At 39.1% G+C, this 20613-nt stretch overlaps 1 protein-coding gene across 1 annotated transcript in view; it reads left to right on the top strand.

Annotated features, from left to right (window-relative positions):
• The window catches only part of LOC126425159 (peroxidase-like), a 208856-nt gene extending 188681 nt beyond the window's left edge, over positions 1-20175 (top strand). The window contains exons 12-14 of the mRNA XM_050088109.1: positions 1757-1946; positions 18431-18536; positions 20017-20175. Coding sequence (XP_049944066.1) covers positions 1757-1946; positions 18431-18536; positions 20017-20083 — 363 coding nt within the window. The 3' untranslated portion in view covers positions 20084-20175. The remainder of the gene's footprint in view (positions 1-1756; positions 1947-18430; positions 18537-20016) is intronic.
• The last annotated feature ends 438 nt before the right edge of the window (positions 20176-20613 follow it).

Below are 20613 nucleotides of genomic sequence, written 5' to 3'. Positions count from 1 at the left end.
TTAGAGTCAGAATAGTCAGGTGAAGTAGGTGGGGCTCCGCTGATGCATGGGAGTAAGCACGCCAAAGCTGATACTGCACCACATGGCCACCAGCACTGTTGTCAATGGTGTGGGTGCATTGTTGGTGGTCAGTGGAATTTTTCAATGTAACTAGTCCACAGTTGTCCGTGAAATGCATCAAATACTGGTGAATGACTCACAAATCTGAGCAGATCGAATGTTGCTATTCAACCATTGCCTGGTGTTTCTGCAAGAAAGGAGCAGCAATGAGGTCACACAATAAACTGTTTGTTGCTTTGACTTGTTCAGAACTAGTGTCATATGTTGAATCACAAGCACTGCACTGGTCAGAATGGAAACCATCAGTGTGGCATGTGAATTCTGGCATGCAACAATTACGCGAGGGTTACTTTGTCCTCATATAGTAACCGTATCGGCATAAAAATTACCTCATGTGTGGTCATCGCAAATTGTCAGTATCACATCTGTAGACAAAATCCTTACGTAAATAATAGGGAGTGTTCCAATAGCGTACACAAGGCTGCTATACCTAAATCTATTTTATTTAGCCACAACATACAGACGCATACCTTACACCAAACCATGTCTTGTGACACCGTGTCATCTTTGGTCACAGATATCCCCTTACAGTATGTTAGTGATGTGTATTGTAGTGGATGTCACCATAGGTATAACATATGAATTACAAAGCATTTTCTTATTAAGTAAGCCAGTTACTTTGATTAGAACTCTCATTGCACAAACAAAACTGTTTAATTACTTCACTAAGCAACCCTTGTGATCAGCCTATGACAAGTTTTTGTTTATAGTAATTCCAATAAATTTGACAGAGTCTGCAGCGACCATCTCTTCATCCTTATAGTTTAACTGTGATATATTTTCAGCAGTTTGTTTAGTCCTGAATTGTACTGTTTGTGATTTTGTAAGGTTCACATTCATAGCATTATTGTTTAGCCAAGTTTCAAATTTTTACAGAGATTTTTTTTTCTTTCTTTCTTTTTTTGTATCCTATGCTAGTTCTTCATTGTTTTTACTGCAGACTACTGCTCTTGAGTCATCTGCATACAGAATTGTCAGTGAGTTCATCTTACTCACATTTATCTAGTACAGAAACAAAATCAGGCCTAGTATCAATCTTTGTGGGTACATCTGCTTGTATCTCCTTCTAGCTAGACCATCTCTTTCACCTTTTTGTTGTACAACTACTATCTGCTTTCTATTTTTTAGAGAACCAGCATAAAGATTTTCCATGGAAACCATAAGCAGCCATTTTGTGAAGCAGCAGCTTATGGGTTTCCATTTCAAATGTGTTAATATGGTCACAAAAAATATCAGATATGCACAGCTTGTTATCATGACATTTCCTTATTTTAGTGAATAGCTCTTAATAGTGTGCACAATATTTCACTCCTTCCTAAATCCATATTGATTATTTAGAGCAATGTTACGCATTTTGTTACACTTTTCTAATTGATTACATGCTGTTCACTGAAATATTCTAGGAAAAAACTGATAATAATATTGATCCTGCACAAAAATGTCCTATCTCATTTGTGATTAATGAAACTGGTAGAAATAGGTAGAAATAGTACAGGTTTTGATAAACAAAATATGGAGCACCACCTACTGAAAAGAATTTCATCAATTTATAACTAATTTTATTCTCACTAAGCAACAGTGCAAATGTAAGACCAGATTTGCAAGGTGCCTACAGTAATAAAATTTCATTTTTCAGGATGCCATGGCCCTGTCCCACTTTTATGAGCATCCAGATGATGTTGAACTTATGATGGTGCTGCTCGAAAAAAAGAACCAGGATATACTGAGTGTACGGGAGGCTATACTTTGTGAACAGTTCTACCGCTGGAAGTGTGGAGACAGATTTTTCTATGATTATAGTGGATCTCCTTACCCATTCACACAAGGTCTCAGAAAATTTTGGGTTTTCTTATATTTGTACTCTGTTAACTTAGTCATTTATGAAGTTGTTGCTGCTGTAATTAACCTCGACTTTTCATTTTATTACAGTAGCAGATAGTTTCCGAACAGCCTGCTCAATGATATTTTCCTTTTCTCTCTCTCTCTCTCTCTCTCTCTCTCTCTCTCTCTCTCTCTCTCTCTCTTTTCCAAAATGGTTTGAACATATTTAATACTGATTTTGTGATGACCTTCACAAGAAAACATCAATTCCCTCCTTCCATTTCTCTCAGCTACCTTCAGTTCTTTTATGTCTGTAATTATTCTTTAAATATGTCTGCTTGTGTCTGTATATGTGTGGATGGATATGTGTGTGTGTGTGCGAGTGTATACCCGTCCTTTTTTCCCCCTAAGGGAAGTCTTTCCGCTCCCGGGATTGGAATGACTCCTTACCCTCTCCCTTAAAACCCACTTCCTTTCGTCTTTCCCTCTCCTTCCCTCTTTCCTGATGAGGCAACAGTTTGTTGCGAAAGCTTGAATTTTGTGTGTATGTTTGTGGTTGTTTGTGTGTCTGTCGACCTGCCAGCACTTTCATTTGGTAAGTCAAATCATCTTTGTTTTTAGATATTTATTATATAGTTAAGCGCAGACTGCAGCTAATGGTGTAGTCAGACCTTGGGGAGTATAGAATTGCATTGAATTTGTTTTATCTAACTGCAGTGAGAGTTCATTTCCAGGGAATGTGTTATTATTTCCAAGAAAATGTTATTTTCATTTTCAACTGTTGAAGTTTCTCTACTATGCTTGATTATAGAGCTTGCATTATCAGCAAAGAAGCTATTTCTGTTTCTAGTATATATAATAGTAATTGATTCACATATATGAAGAACAACAGCTGCCCCAGTATTGATTCGTGTGGTACTGGTACATTTGTAGGGGGGGGAGTGACAACAGGATAATAGAGCAATTTGGAGCGTGATTTGTGCTTTGAAGCTGGGCGTGCTGCCAAGACTTGGTGAAAGTATCATTTTAGACTAAAAAGGAAATGATAGATGAGATGAAGTTAATACTGTCCTGACTTATAAAACTGAAAGTTATGTAAGTATCTAAATTTAACTTGTTCATGGGATATGTCAACATGATAACTAAAATAGAAACCTGTTTATATGTGGAATGTGGAATTTGTTGGTTACTAAAAGAGATTATCTGCCCATAGATGGTGCACCTACTGTGACGAGCTGTTGAAGTTACTACTAAGGCCTTCGGTGACAGCCCCTACCCTTGAAACTGAATCAGCAAACAGATTTCCCATGTCATATTCAAACATTCTCTTAATATTCCAACAGCTCTCACTAACGATATGCAAAGTATCATATCCCCCCCTACCCTTTTTTTATTACCCAGTACTGCCAGCATAACTATATTTCATTGTGCTATGAATTCCCTTCCCAAACTCCTTGCTATCCCTCTCAAAGTGATCACCTAAAACCCCTCAGAAGCTTCCAATTCACTCGAGATTTATTGTTGCAACAGTGCATATGGAGGAGATCAAATGATTACTTTGCAGATCAATAGCACAAGCGATTCTGAGGTACCCCCAGTATTGACTCATGCTGAATCACCTGCATTCATATGTGATACAGCCTCCACAGGCGGCAATGGAGGCACTGACTATGGCATCCAGTCAATCATGCAGATGGTGAGTACTGTCATAGGACACATCATGCCAAACCTGCACGAACTGTTCATGTGGTTCTGTAAGAGTTGTCGGTTGATGAGTCACACAAATCACTTCTCATCCCATCATATCCCATACAAGCTCAATTGGAGGCAAGTCCAGAGAGTGTGCTGGCCAGGGGCAGTGTGTGGGAGAGCATTATCCTGTTGGTACAAAATGTCACCTTCCTTTTGCAAGAACGGCAAAAGAACAGGTCTAGTAACATTCTGCATGTACCGGGCACCTGTTAGCATCCCCCTCCAAAAACACCAAAGGTAATCAAGAGTTGTAGCTTATGGCACCCCAGAGCATAATGCCTGGGATGTATCATGAATGAATGCATTCAATAAGACAGCACTCACCAGGTCTACACTGTATGTGCAAACGACCATTACTTGTGTGCATGCAGAATCTGCTTTCATCACTGAAGATCACGGCATGCCATTCCATCTTCCAAGTGATTCTCTGACAGCATCAGTTGAGCCTTGTGTGTCAGTGCGGTGGAATGAGTGGAAGACAGTCTACAAGTGTGCATGCCCATAGTCCCACTGGTAATAACTAGTTTGCAACAGTTCGTGTTGACACGTCTGGGCTCACAAATCTTCTTATCTGTGTAGTTGTAGCTGTACAATCTGTCACTACTGCCCTTACAATATGACAATCCTGGCATCTGTGCCACATGAATGCAAATAACTGCACCTATGAGTGCGAAAATGTCCATGTGACCACTTATACCATTATTGTTGCACAACTGACTCAGCACCTCCAACTTCTGTGGTAGTTCTCTTAAAGGACCAATCCACCACTCAGAATGCCACAATTAGACCCCTTTCAAACTTGCTCAGTTGGCTGCACAAATCGCGAGTGTATCTCCGTTGCTTGGGCGCCTGCTTGCTTCACATGTTTCCACCACACTGAGCCCTCTGGCTGTGAGCATTCCTTATTAAAGATTAGACAGGTGGCACTCTGATAGCTCTGCCACTACACTATCTGTTGGCAGACGACATTGAAACCATTATCAGTAGATCTACTATCTACTAGGTGCCATATGCTGTCATCAGATTGAAATTGATCTTGTCTCTCCAGGTGTACCAATTTTCTCTTCCAGCAGTGTAATTTCATACCTTGGTCATTTTCTGTATGGCTGCTGTTCAAATTTAAATGCTTCCTGCACAGTTAGTTGCCACCGACTCATTGAATCACCCACTAACACCCTCTTCCAGTTCACTGTCATTTCCACAGTCCTTTCTGCACAAAAATTCCTTCCATTTAGGTTGAAGGTGGTAACCACTTGGGTCAAGTACAGGTCGCAGGGAAATGTTCAAAAACTTCCCACTGAAACTGTCAAAGAAAATCATTCAACAGTGCAGCAAAATGCAGGAAAGCATTATTGAGGAGAAGCAAAATGTTACTGGACAAAAGTCCATAGCATTTGTTTTGAGTTGCTTGGCTCAGTTGTTGAAGGGTCTGACAGGGGGCCACTGTATTTATGATCTCTGCTCTAGGGACAGTGCTGATGTGTAGAATGCCCTTTTGATTCCGTTCGTTGTTTTTTGTGTCCATCTGTCTAAAGCTGAGGATCCTGCCTAGCATACATTCTTCTACTATGCAAATCACCAGTAATAATTTTATAAAAAAAAACTTATCTTGAAACTTCAGAAAAGAAGCAGCTCATTCCATCAATAGGAAAATGATGTCTATTCTGTTGAAATTTTTCCTCTTTCCTCGATTCTCTGTCACAACTGAAGATCAGCCTGACCATTCTTCACCATTAATATTCATTCTCCCACCATTAAATGTTATACACCATTTTGGAACCGAATCTTCATTCATCACATTTCTGTGAACTTCAGTTATCTGTCTGCAAATCTTATTTTTGCATTCATAAATCTCACATTCAGTGGGATCATTTCTCTTGTCATACATTTTAAAATCATATTAATAAACAGTAAGTAAACACTTCTGTTTGATGTTAGTGCTGTACTGGCACCAACAGTTAGAAAGGTGTATGACACGGCAGCAAGGGTGTGGGGAGAATTGTGCAACTGATCATATCGAAACATTTTTTACTGTAAGAATGATTGTTGCATTTGACTATAGTTACAGGCATATCCTACACCATCACATGCAGGGCCACCTGTGAAAGCTGTTGTGTCATATATCGAGTCCACTGGAACTTTCTGCACTGTCTTTCATGTGGACATAAACACCAACCACATCTTCACCTGAACAAATGACAACCATCAGACTGTGACTTGGACAACCCAGTGGCAGTGTGTGGCTGCTCCATGACTTGTGTCGTGTGGATCCTATTGTGTCATATATCGAGTCCACTGGAACTTTCTGCACTGTCTTTCATGTGGACATAAACACCAACAACATCTTCACCTGAACAAATGACAACCATCAGACTGTGACTTAGACAACCCAGTGGCAGTGTGTGGCTGCTCCATGACTTGTGTCGTGTGGATCCTGCACAGATACCATTCACTTCTTCACACAAGACAACTGAACTAATATAACTATGAAAATTATCAATTGTTGACAATATAATATAATTGGATAGTTAAAAAAAGTCTACAAGTGGCAGCAGCAGTAAACACACACACAAAAAGATTTAACTTATGCAAGCTTTTGGAGCCAGTGGCTCCCTCTTCTGCCAGAAGAGCTGAAGGGGAAGGAAAAGAGGGGAGAAGGAAAAGGACTGGAGAGGTTTAGGAAAAGGGGTACAGTTCGGAAAAGTCAGCCAGAACTCCAGTTCAGGGGAGGCTTAGTGGCCAGGAAAGAAGGAAAGACTTTTCTTGAAGCATCTGACAAATGCCATACTTGTCTCATTAAACTTAGGAATATAAAAACAAAGATGAGGTGACTTACCGAACAAAAGCGCTGGCAGGTCGATAGACACACAAACAAACACAAACATACACACAAAATTCAAGCTTTCGCAACAAACTGTTGCCTCATCAGGAAAGAGGGAAGGAGAGGGGAAGACGAAAGGAAGTGGGTTTTAAGGGAGAGGGTAAGGAGTCATTCCAATCCCGGGAGCGGAAAGACTTACCTTAGGGGGAAAAAAGGACAGGTATACACTCGCACACACGCACATATCCATCCACACATACAGACACAAGCAGACATATTTAAAGACAAAGAGTTTGGGCAGAGATGTCAGTCGAGGCAGAAGTGTAGAGGCAAAGAAGTTGTTGAAAAGACAGGTGAGGTATGAGTGGCGGCAACTTGAAATTAGCGGAGATTGAGGCCTGGCGGATGACGAGAAGAGAGGATATACTGAAGGGCAAGTTCCCATCTCCGGAGTTCGGATAGGTTGGTGTTGGTGGGAAGTATCCAGATAACCCGGACGGTGTAACACTGTGCCAAGATGTGCTGGCTGTGCACCAAGGCATGTTTAGCCACAGGGTGATCCTCATTACCAACAAACACTGTCTGCCTGTGTCCATTCATGCGAATGGACAGTTTGTTGCTGGTCATCACAGTGTAGGCAGGTCAGTTGGTAAATCACGTGGGTGCTTTCACACGTGGCTCTGCCTTTGATTGTGTACACCTTCCGGGTTACAGGACTGGAGTAGGTGGTGGTGGGAGGGTGCATGGGACAGGTTTTGCATCGGGGGCGGTTACAAGGATAGGAGCCAGAGGGTAGGGAAGGTGGTTTGGGGATTTCATAGGGATGAACTAACAGGTTACGAAGGTTAGGTGGACAGCGGAAAGACACTCTTGGCGGAGTGGGGAGTATTTCATGAAGGATGGATCTCATTTCAGGGCAGGATTTGAGGAAGTCGTATCCCTGCTGGAGAGCCACATTCAGAGTCTGGTCCAGTCCCGGAAAGTATCCTGTCACAAGTGGGGCACTTTTGCGGTTCTTCTGTGGGGGATTCTGGGTTTCAGGGGACGAGGAAGTGGCTCTGGTTATTTGCTTCTGTACCAGGTCGGGAGGGTAGTTGCGGGATGCGAAAGCTGTTTTCAGGTTGTTGATGTAATGATTCAGGGATTCCGGACTGGAGCAGATTCGTTTGCCACAAAGACCTAGGCTGTAGGGAAGGGACCGTTTGATGTGGAATGGGTGGCAGCTGTCATAATGGAGGTACTGTTGCTTGTTGGTGGGTTTGATGTGGACGGACGTGTGAAGTCGACTGACTGCCTCGACTGACATCTCTGCCCAAACTCTTTGTCTTTAAATATGTCTGCTTGTGTCTGTATGTGTGGATGGATATGTGCGTGTGTGCGAGTGTATACCTGTCCTTTTTTCCCCCTAAGGTAAGTCTTTCCGCTCCTGGGATTGGAATGACTCCTTACCCTCTCCCTTAAAATCCACTTCCTTTCGTCTTCCCCTCTCCTTCCCTCTTTCCTGATGAGGCAACAGTTTGTTGCGAAAGCTTGAATTTTGTGTGTATGTTTGTGTTTGTTTGTGTGTCTATCGACCTGCCAGCGCTTTTGTTCGGTAAGTCACCTCATCTTTGTTTTTATATATAATTTTTCCCACGTGGAATGTTTCCTTCTATTATATTAAACTTAGGAATAGAAGCACATAAAATGTTTAGTCACGATTGGAATTGTTACAAGAGATAAAAACATGACAATAATGAGCTGAACATTCATGGCCAAAATGTAGGGTGACTATTAGCACACTTTGCTTACAGCTGTTATACCAACAGCCGAGGTGGGTGGGCCAGTATGTGCTGCTCACTGTAAGTGCAGTGACAGGATGTATAAGATTCTACACAAGCGAAAATAGGCTGAGTTAAAAATGTGATTAAAATAGAGCTGGAGTATAAAATTCAGTTCACAGTAAGATATTAGTTAAAATTAAAAATACCAGCTGTCAAATACAGAGTGTCTGATTTAAACATATAATAGCATAAAATGGAATAACTTGAAGTAATTGAGGTATTTATTTACAACATGTTTTCACAAGTATGGTAACTAAAAATGTTTTTTACATACCTAATACATCTCAACATATGTGCCTTGTGGCATGACAACATGTAATCTCCAGTCCAGTTCTCTTCAAGTGTTTTGCAGCTTTGCAGGAACAACAGCTGCATGAGTGAGAAGGCAGACATCTGGTAGATCACGAACTGATGTCTGGTGCACTTGATTCTTGACAAACTCCCACAGAAAAAAATCAAGTGTTGTAATTTCTGGGCTTCTAGGGGCCAAGCAATCGACAGACCACCTCTCCCAGTCCAGCGATCTGAGAACTCCTATTCCAAGAAATCCCTCACAGCGTTCACAAAATAGCATGTTGACAGATCACACCATGAGGAGGCTGGAGCACAGCATACAGCTCCAACACGTCTGCACACATGTTGGATTAACTGTAGGCTCCGTGAAATAGAATAGGCCTATAACCCTGTCCTTCAACAATCCACACCACACATCCACTTTTGGAGAGTCATGTTCACACTCTATCGTTACAGGGGGGATTCAGTTCCCCACACGTGACAGTTGTGCATATTTACCATGACAGAAGTGTGGACTGTAGCCTCGTCCAAGGAACAGATGAAACTGAGCAATGCCTCATTTTTATCTATTTTTACCAGAACTGTCTCTTTGAATGTTTTCCATTGTGGCCTCTCCTCAGGCTTGATTTTGTGATGAAGCTGCTGTTTGTATGCCTGTAGAGGCAACATTTTCATGGATGACATTGTGTACTGTCATATGAGTTAACTGAAACTGCCTACTTGCTAGCTGGATTGACTTGCAGCTCCACTGGAAGGACAGGCTTGGTATGGTGGCCCGACACTGAAAGCAAACTCTCGGTTTCCTGAAGCCACTTGTCCCATTTTGTGATTGTTATGTAAATGGGAACATCATCACTCAGTTGCAATCCGTAATCATATCAGAAATGATGTTGTACCAGTGTAAAAGACTTAAGTTCCTTGAGAGGAAGCACACAGAACACCTTCTGTGTAGAGTCTGCATAGCTACCAACACACATTTACATCAACAAAGCAATTATGTGCATGTGAAAGCAGTGCCAACTGCTGCAAGCAAACACGGAAAACATTTTGACTTACCACACTTTTAGAAACAAATTGTATCTCTATTACGTCTCAAGTTATTATGTTTTATATTATTGTATGTTTAACCCGGACACCCTATAGGTTCCTATGACGTACATGGTACATTATGAAATTGGATGAAAGTAGTTCATCGAGACATGCAAGAAGCTGCAGACACAACAGGCTCGAGAAAACACAGCCAGGAAGATGCAAAAAATTTAAAAGAAGAATACCATCTGATAAAATTCTAAATGAACAAAATGAATTCAACCCAGACACTTATTTTCCACTGTATGATAGACTGTTGTAGTTCTTGCACATCCTGCTTTCCTGACTCTGTCCATTCTTATTTCTATCCCTGACCCCAAATTTCCCACTTCTCGGTTGCAAATATACATGCCATTTCTTTTTTAGAGTGTTCGCATATTCATGGCACCATTTTCACGAGCTCATTGCACCTGTGGTGGTTTTCTTTCCCCCTAGTATGCTGCTTTCAGCTAAGTTCATAATGTACTAATGTTATAGACACTTATCAAGAAATAACATTCGTAATTCCAACTAATATCTCACTGTGGACCCAATTTTATGTTCCAACTCCATTTTCATTACATCTTTAATTCATCTTACTATGGCTTACATAGAATCTTTAAATCCCATTCCTCGCTCTATAACAAGCCATTGTAAACTGTGCTTAGACAGCAGCACTTAACAGCTAAGTACCCACAGCTGTTTGTACTGCAGCTATAAGCAAAGTGTGCTAGCAGCCAGCCTGCATCATGGGCTATGAGTGTTGATCTCATTATTATCATGTGTTTATATCTTGTAATGATTCCAACCACGGGTATTATTTTATCTCCAGCTTTTAGCATAAGTTACGAGTTTAACACTTAGGTAGGGACATCGTTTTACACTGTATTCTGGGGAACGTCCATCTGGGAGGTGGACAGGGTGTTAGAATATCCACCTGGGAGGTGGGTAGCGAGTAGGAACATCCACCTGTGGTGCAAATATTGATTTTTCTGACATGTACTAAGCCAGTGTTAAATATTGGAATTTACCTGAAAATTTAAAATTAATGAAGAAGTGTTAATATTCAAAGAGTTCAATTTTTTGTTCAGTTTCACAATGAAAATCTGTCATTCTTGAAAATGTTTTATCAGTCTTGTACAATATTTTAGCTGAAGAAAATAGCTTCAGTAGTCCAAAGATAAACTAAGAGAGGAATATGGAACTCATGGCAAATCTATAATGTCACATTCCATCTTTATCATATCTAGCACATTATCATCAGAACTGAGATTGCTCACTTTTTCCATTGGGTAATGTTGGTCAACTTAAGTAGTAGTACTTGCATTGTCTTCATACAATAAAAAATAAATAAATAAAATAAAAAAACAAAAGCCGGCCAGTGTGCCTGAGCGGTTCTAGGCGCTTCAGTCTGGAACCGAGTGACCGCTACGCTCGCAGGTTCGAATTCTGCCTCGGGCATGGATGTGTGTGATGTCTTTAGGTTAGTTAGGTTTAAGTAGATCTAAGTTATAGGGGACTGATGACCTCAGATGTTAAGTCCCATAGTGCTCAGAACCATTTTCATAAAAAATATTTCTATCCAGCTCATTTTTTGATATGTCTGAGACTCTATCGTGCTGTATCATTGATAGAACAATTTCATCAGGAGCATATGAATCACTGGAGTCAACTTCAGAGTCAGTCTTCATAAAACATCTCATCCATCATCTGCATAATTCATCTGCTTTTGTTAGAGACATTTTCAGGTATTTTTCCAGCCTGATTTAGGAACCAGTATTTGTTAGGACTTCCTTGTGGAATGTAATTGATGAAAAGAGTTGTAAAAAGATCCACCTATCTTCACAAACTAGTAAACAACCAAGAAACAATGGTGAAATGAATGAATCATAATAAATTAAATCAAAATTGTTACTGTGTGAAATACATACCTATGTACAGAATACATTTTGAATCAGTAAAATTGTAGTTTATAAAGAATGAGAAACGCACTAAAAAGAACTGAAACTGCGTTTAAAAGTAAATAATTTGGTACGTGTGATGTTACACGCACAGTTATTCCCTCCAAATTCCTCTAAGCAAACTCACTGAAACAAATTTAGCTGTACAGTAGTCAAACACCTGAAAATGCCATGAAAAAGAACTTAAAAAAGAGTAAGTTGGATTATCTGCCTGTGAGGCAACACTGTGAGTTCAGGAACATCAGTCTTTGAGGCAGGTGAATATGTGCACTTACTCAGAACACCCACCTGGGAGGTGGTGTTGGTCTGGAATGAAAGCAAGTTTTGTTCAGTAAATCAATGCTGTGAGACACGTGACCTCCATTACAGTACAACTATGTACCAAATGAGATGCCTGTAGCTATGTAGAACCATAGGGTGATTTTCAGCATCTCTGGCAGAACAAACATAAACAGTATCCACCTGTCAGATAGATGTTCCATTCTAAGTGTTAAGGAAACAGGTACGTTATTTGTCAGATGCTTCTCAGGTCATATGAATCACTACTACTAATTATACTGTTGTAGTATACTATATTGCTCTTACTCATAAATATACACATATTTTATCAATCTGATGATGATCATAAAGATTGAAACTGGTAACTGAATTAAATACAGAAATTTGATATCAAAGAACATATTAGTTTCTACAAATTCTGGTTTGCTATATGTAGCACCGTCTTTATAGAGTAGGAAATGCCAATCACAGGACTGAGTTAGGAGATGGCATCTCAGAGAATTAAGAGGGTAGTTGAAACCCTGATGAAGGATGTGGTTGAGGTTCTCCAGGTGTAAATGATAGAAGGAGTACTGCTCAGTGACTGATTCATAGTTAAATCGGGTTTGTTAACACCATAGGAAGTATGGCACCAGAGACTTTAACAAGGTTATAAGCAAATTTGGATAATGTGTACTTACTGATGTAGATGCAGTGGCCACGTGTGTCAATCCTGTAGGGGCGGCACTTTATTATGTCAATTGGATGACAGCTGTTTAAAAAAAATACTGTTGGTGGTTGGTGCATCTGATATAGATGCATTTGTACGGGGAACTCTAAGAAGCAGGGAGCAGCGTCTAGAAAGACAACATGCTGAACTGAGAGGAAGGAGGTGAAGCAACTTAGGGAATAGATGATGTGGTTTAGGAGGAAAGAGCAGGGGTCATCATTTCCATGGTTGCAATCATTGCCGTGGTTGCAATTAAAGATATGTTCAATAAATGAAAACCAGAATGTTGGTTATTGAATAGATAGGAAGGATTTCTTTAGGTGGTCCATCAACAGGTTAGCATAAACAGTGCCATGTGGGTACCTGTGTGACTGCCATCAGTGCTTTTGTCCAAAAGACCATCACATTGGGAGTATGCACTCTACTATTTACGTTTCTTTAGGCTAATGTGGCAGTTGTGCTCCGTAGTGATGACATCGACCAGTGGTTCATGCGCCTCTTCCAAAAGTGTGCATATCTGGGTATAATCTGTTGGAGGTTAATGCCCAATAACACAGGACTCGCCTGTTCAATGAGTATTTGCAGTATGAGGACATTATGCATAAATAATGACCAGCTCACTCTCCAGAGTTAAATCAGAATGAACGTCTGTAGGATGCTCTCATTCAAAGAACACCATCATCACAACCATAGCCAATCTTGAGAAAGATGTTCCAGCACTGGGAGTCACTACTGCAAGTCCAACAGCCCCCCACCACTTAACTCTAGCTCAGACGTCTGATTATTAATCAACACCTACACTAATGCCTCCATGCAAGGACATAGCCAAAGGGGGAGTCCAGCAGATCTGTACCCGCCCTATAACCTAAAGCAGGGCTTAACAACTAGCCGGTTTTGAGCGCGAGTACTCGCGTCTGCTCAGGCACTTGCACGCGAGCAGGTGCAAGGTCGCGGAGTAGGGAGGGAGAGGAAATGCGCGCGAACGTTTGAATGTGATCTCGCGTTCGTAGCAGATTTAACTAGCCATCTGAATGCTTTGAACATTTTACTACAAGGTAAAGATCTGCTAATTACTCATTTCATAGATCGAATACGAGCTTTTAAAATGAAATTGACACTTTGGGTGAGTCAGCTGGAAACAGGAAACCTAGCTCATTTTCCTAAATTATCATCCATGCAAGATGTTCACAAAGACTGTGAACGTTATTCACATAGTTTAGTTGATCAGTGCTTTCAAGATCTGACAGCACTAGACAGTGATTGTGATCCGCTCTCTCCATATTCAGCAAATATTTAAGAGATTCGTCCTGAGTTGCAGCAAGAAATTATTGACCTGCAGTGTGACAGAGAATACAGAGACAAATTTCAGAACAAGAAAAACATTTTGGAATTCTACAGACACTTCCCTCAGGATAGATTTCCTCGTTTGCACAAACTGGCGGCTACAATAATATCAATGTTCGGTTCCACGTATGTTTGTGAACAACTGTTCTCTACAGTGAAATGTAACAAGACGCGCCTGAGAAACGCATTGTCTGATCGAAATTTAAACTGCACGCTGCACCTAAAATGCACAAGAACAATTACTCCGAACATAGACGCAATTGTAAAGGGCAAAAAGTACAAGATTACCGAGAATCCCACACTTCAGTGACACCTTTTATTGTGTAACAGTTCAAAAATTAATGCGAATGTAGAGGCATACACTAAGCTAATAAAATTATGTGGCAAGTGTACATTCTCCTTTATTTGTTTCATTTGTCGCAGTAATAATTCGTGAGTGATATCCCTGCAGGTGGCCGCGGATTTACATTGACTGGCGGCAGCTGTTGTGTGCCCCCCGTGACTTTCCCCACTCTCCGCTCTGGTCCGGTAGTGGGGGTAGCGTGCTTGCGCTGCTCCGTGCTCGCGCCTTGCTGCTCACAGCTTGCTCCGCGAGCACGTATGTTGTGAAGCCCTGACCTAAAGGAAATTATGTACGACCTAGTTGCTGTGTAGTGAAACTGAAATATATTTTGATTTTCAGTCATACGACAATGGGTGTGCACTATCATTAGCCAGCAAGGCCAATGATAGATTTAAACTACGTATACATCCACAGCACTATCGGCTATCGCCCGTTCCTATTTTAGCAGAGTCCAGTTATTGAACTAGCCTCAAGTCAATTGTTTTGTTAATCAGTTCAGTTCTTACTTGCAGTTGAATTTAATATAAGAGCTACCATTTGTTTTTCATGTGCTTTTTGTTGATGTGGTAGTTTACAATTAGGGATAAGTTTGTAACAAGAAAGTCTAGGAAAAGTTATTTTGATTTAGCGTTATATCAAGTTAAAAATATGTATGCACTACTATAATAGCCTAACTCTATTTACAGCAGTTTGATGTTAGCACTGGAGCTGTTATTTATAGGCCAGTAGAGTTTTGTGGCTGCAATATTCCAGTACCTTAAAAGGCAGTGGAATGGCAAACATCGTTATGAATATCGTTAAATTAAAATTGGTGCATAAAAATACACCTGAATCTGTCTGTATCACCCAAAAATCACTTTGATCAACAAAAATATCACCTAAATGGCGATGAATGCATTTCTTTCAAAAATTTGCTCAAAATTTTATCATTAGTATCCCAAATGGCAAAGTATCGCCCAATCTGCTCATCTGGGTGGTACTCAGTTATGAAAACCAGTTCCAATACAAAACAATGGGGAGGGGTTTGTGGAGAACAGAAGGGCTATGTGATGAAAGCGCATTCATTTCTAGGGGTTTTTTTTTTTTTTTTTTTTTTTTTTTTTTTTTTTTTTTTTTTTTTTTTTTTTAAAAAAAGCGGGCTGCTTGAGTTTGTCCGACTGCACCCTACAAGCCTACCCATAAATGAAGCCAGCAATTACATGCACAATTAAATCTTAAAATATACATGCATTCATGCACTATCAAATAACTAAACATGCACAATTAAACAAAAAACTTACAATGTCAGAATTCAATCTTTTGTTGTGATTCATTTTATTTTAAATAATGTACAACAACAAGTTTTTTCCAAATTCTCCACCAATTTGAGGTTGCTTTGCATGTTAAGCCACTAAGCTAGCAATCCCTGAATCTGGGAGGCGAGTTGATTTGAATCCATCCGTCGGCAGTCTTGAAAATGGTTTTCTGTAGTTTCCCATTTTCAGTTTAGGCAAATGATGGGGCTGGTCCCTTGCTACAGGCCACAGCCAATTCCTTCTTTCCTGACAGATTCCAGTTCCCTTAAAGATCCAGCCTCTCTGTTTAAATGGAAAGAGCTGCATCAAAGGTGAGCCGAGCATCTTTTGCAAACTCCTGGCATTCAAACCCATATAATAAAAAAATAGTAATCCAAATTCACCTCATATGACCTCATGCATTTGTCTGCCAAGACATTCCTTAAAGCAGAAAATTATTTTTCGTACATTGCAAGGAGTGATAGATGCATACTTAAATGAAAAAATTTCACAAAGTGTAAGGCTGAAAAGTTCTAGATCCTTTGTATTTTTGTCACCAAAAATTATTCTAGCTTCTCTGTTGAACAGATATTTCGTTATTCCAAAAGCCCTGTTGGTAGTAATCATGGTGCCCCAAAGGATTAGCATTCATGCATACATGATCACCTCCTCTGTTCAAATCCAGACTGAAAGAAGAAGAGTGTAAAATGACCTTGGTGGGGGAAGGAAGACTGGAACATGAATACTTCCCAGTGGTTTGCCTAAATACAGCACTCCTAAGCACTGAGATTGTATCTCCACTTGGTGAAAACCCTGAAATAATTTTTGAATAAAATGATTTACCATTCTTTATAGAAATTTTCAAAATAAATGAAAAACATGAGTCCTTTAAAGTCTTCTTCAACAAATTGGAACTCCTGTTTGATAGAATGTGCTTGCTCCAAAATTTCTCACTTCTGTTAAATCCAGCAACCACCCCCTGCCCCTAAACCAAATCTCGTATTTTCCTATTTCATTGTGTACCATTGTACCACCTCTCCACTCTCCCCCACATTCCTCCTACTTCACTTAACACACTACTAAGTCCTTCACCTCCAGACAATACATTGTAGTTCTAAGCTGTGTGTGTGTGTGTGTGTGTGTGTGTGTGTGTGTGTGTGTGTGTGTGTGTGTGCGTGCGTGCGTGTGTGTGTGTGTTTTCTTTCTGCATACAGACTTAAGCCAGCTAGAGGCAGTCAGTCACAGTTGATGTGATGTGTCAGTATATTGGCTAATCACAGACTCAACTGATGATGATCTAGCATTACTTGGCTTTTACCTCACAACAGTTATTTATTACATTTCCATAAGTACAATGCAACATGAAACAAAAATCAACTACTCACACTTAAATATTTTTTCTGAGTCACGAGAAAATTAAAAGCATTCACACAACTAACCCGCACTGGTTAAACTGGATATAGGAAACACAGGTGTGAGGAAATTTATAAGGTGGTGGTGGATTTATTTCACATAGCTGAGTAGGTATACCAGTTCATAGGTGCTGAAGCATAAATACACTCTAGCAATCTCGCACACAAGCATAGTGAAAATGCATAGCATTACAAGCAGCCTAATTTGTTACCAGCAAGCGTCTGTTATCTAGAGAAGCAATGGTTGATATTAGAACATAGCATCAGTAAACTTGAAAGATTGAGAGAGAGCCTGTGGCCATTCAGGCTTAAATTTGATGGCTGGCTAGTCTCTGGTGAGCGAGAGAAACTGTATTTTCTTTACTGGTAGTGCCCTCACTTGATATAGACATAATGGTACTTGATAATTCAGCATCTTCCAATGATACCTCTGCGTGCTTAAAAGACTTGATTTAGTTCTGACAAGCCAAGACCATTTTCAATGTTGTTGGGAAAAAAGGGTTATGTAGCATAAAGAAATGTCTGAAGAAAAGTCAAGCATATTCCCATGTTAATTTGTTGCACTTATCTCAGGGTACTCCTAAATTAGTATAATTATTTATGAATGCTCGGTGACATTATATTTCTATCCCATTTAGCTATTTCCTCCATTGATTGAGATGGAAGGTATTGTTATGAGAAAAGTCCTCTTATAACTGATTTCAATACTGTTATTTTGGAACTTACAGTCTGTTGAATGAAAGCTTTATTTCCTTCAGTTTTTCTATAAATTTTGGATACATAACTTGTTCCTTCTGGTGACAGTGATTATTTTTATGATTAATTTGCCACAGACAGAGATCTCTGTCTCACTACACTACACATTCGATGAACTTCTTAGACTTTGTGTGACACCATTCTGTCATTTATATATGTGCTATAATTTGCCTGACAAATCAAACACACAAACAAGTTTATGTCTATAATCAAGACTTGGGCAAGAATCTGAAGAATGGCTGAATCTGAACATATATCAAACTCATGTGCTGCAGTTAACAACCAAAAAGTCAAAATTTAACGCTATTAAGATTGTGTTTAGATAATAACAAAATTGGCAATGAAGTAGGAGGCTATCCACCACCGGGAAGAAAACACCTGAGTAGTGCTCAGATGAATGCTGAATATTAATCAAAAAGCGAAAACATATATGAAGTATATAAGACACAAAGATACTGAGTTTCTCTTTTTTGTGGGGAAGGGGAGGAGGGGGAAGATGTTAAGTACAAAAATGCTGAAGTGAAGGGAGGGCAGGGATATAATTTAATACATACAAGTGTTAATAAACAGAAAAATATAACTGACCACATGCAAGTGTTAATAAACAGAAAACAACATTGTATTACATTTATTTTTGTTTTCCTTGTTTCCAGATCAGATCAATGAAATCAAAAAGGCAACCATGTCCAGACTGTTATGTGATAATGCTGATAATATAACAAGAATACAGCCCAATAGTTTCAAATTAGTTTCCAGCAAGTAAGTTGATTTTTCCATACATTTTATGTGTATTTTCCTTCCATTTGTTTATTTCAAACTACAGCTTGAATCCTAGTTCTAATAATTTCATCTCAGCGTAACTCATGCAGCCTACTATCTCTTGAAGCTGATTACTGTTGACAAGCCTTGGGCTCCCTTTACAACTTTTACGCTTCAAACTGTCATCCTTTAACAAACTGACAACTCCTTGATGCCTCAGAATGTGTCTTGTTAACTTTTAATGACCCTGCGGTATTAGATCACAGTCTCTCCTTACTTTTCCAACACACTTTCCATACAGTGAATCTCATAAAATAATCCCTCCAGGGATACTGTAATGACTGTTCCAAGTGATAACATCGATAGTTAAGAGGTCACAAATTATAATTTATTCAAACACACAGTGAACATCACACTATTGATAACATTCAGCATTTCAATCTACATACCACAATTTACTACTGATTGCTTCCATGCTGAAAGTTAAGCAATGGTCAATTGCAGCACGGTCACATTATAAAAGCCTTAAGACTGCTACCAAGCAGTGCTGATGAATGCACTATCGAAGCTCAGCTCACTCCATCATGTATACCGCGAATCCATTGCAATGAGGGGACACTATACCCTCACAGACTGATCTTTAGGATTCTATGTTTATCTTGTTTTTACTGTTTATCTAACACATTTTGCTTTCACATAAGGCGACACTTCAAACAAACACTTTCAGAAAAGATTTCCTGACATACATATTTATATTAGATGTTAACATGTATCTCTTTTTCAGAAATGTTTTCCTTGTTGTTACCAATTTACTTATTTTATCCTCCTTATTTGGACCAAAATCACTTATTTTGTCATCCAAAAAGCAAATCTTAGCACACCACTTGTAGTTTCTCATTTACTAATCTAACTACTTCAACAGTGCCAGATTTTATTACCTTTGTTTTACTTTTGTTGATGTTAATCTTATAATCTCTTTTCAAGACACTGTCCACTCAGTTAAAGTGATCTACCAAATCCTTCACCATATCTACCAGATTTACAGTGTCATCAGAAAACCTTGGGAGTTTTATTTCTTCTACCTAAACTTAAATTCTTTTTCCATATTTCTCCTTCCTTTCCTCTGCTGCTTATTCAACCTCTACTGCTAATTCAATGTGTGGCATGAATAACAACAGGAATAGACTACAGTGCTGGCTCATGCCTTTCTCCACTGCTGCATCCCTTCTGTGTCCTTCAATTATTACAAATTCTGTACAGGTTCTAGATAACCTTTTGCTTCTTGGATTTTATCCTTGACAGCTTCAAATTCCAAAGAGCGTGCTCCTTTCTATTATTAAGCATCCACATTAAAGAGTAAAGTATAAACTGTTATAGTGCCTAGACATATCACAACCACTGCGTAATATCTGTAAATTTTCAAATTTAAAATGTAAGTGTGTTTCTGTAGTGTTATTAAAAATATTGTTTGTTTCTCAAGGAATCAAGTGACGGACTGCAAAAATTTGCCTGTTGTGAAACTGGACTTCTGGAAAGAGGACAATTGAAGGCACTCCAAATCAGTTATGATGATCTTGTTACATGTTACACTGATACTGAAGAATATAATAAATGTGCTTTTGTGAACAGTGTACTCCAACTTGATTTTATTTTTTAATCCATACTAAACTCCTTTCTCTGTTCCCATGCAAAAATTTCTGTTTATAAAATTTGGTAAACAAAAAGCTGGTCAATTCCAGTAATAATAATAATAATAATAATAATTATTATTATTATTATTATTATTATTATTATTATTATTATTCAACACTGAATAATCGAATACAATCCCTAGAAATAATATAGTTTCTGGAATTGTACAGATTATTCTTCTGAATACATTAGTTTACAAATTACAAACTAAAGATATGTGTGTAACAATAAATTTTACATTTTAATGAGTTTTGCATTTGATATATACAAATGACAGTGTTACAAATATTTTTTATGATTGTATCACATGTGTATTTCTTAAAACTATGAGATTGACATACTTACAAAACACTTTTCATAAAGACAAAGAACTCATCCAGGGAAT

Source organism: Schistocerca serialis, chromosome 10 (assembly GCF_023864345.2).
Source record: "Schistocerca serialis cubense isolate TAMUIC-IGC-003099 chromosome 10, iqSchSeri2.2, whole genome shotgun sequence".
Lineage (NCBI taxonomy): Eukaryota > Metazoa > Arthropoda > Insecta > Orthoptera > Acrididae > Schistocerca > Schistocerca serialis.
Note: the sequence above shows the minus strand (reverse complement) of the source record. Positions and strands in the feature narration are given on the sequence as shown.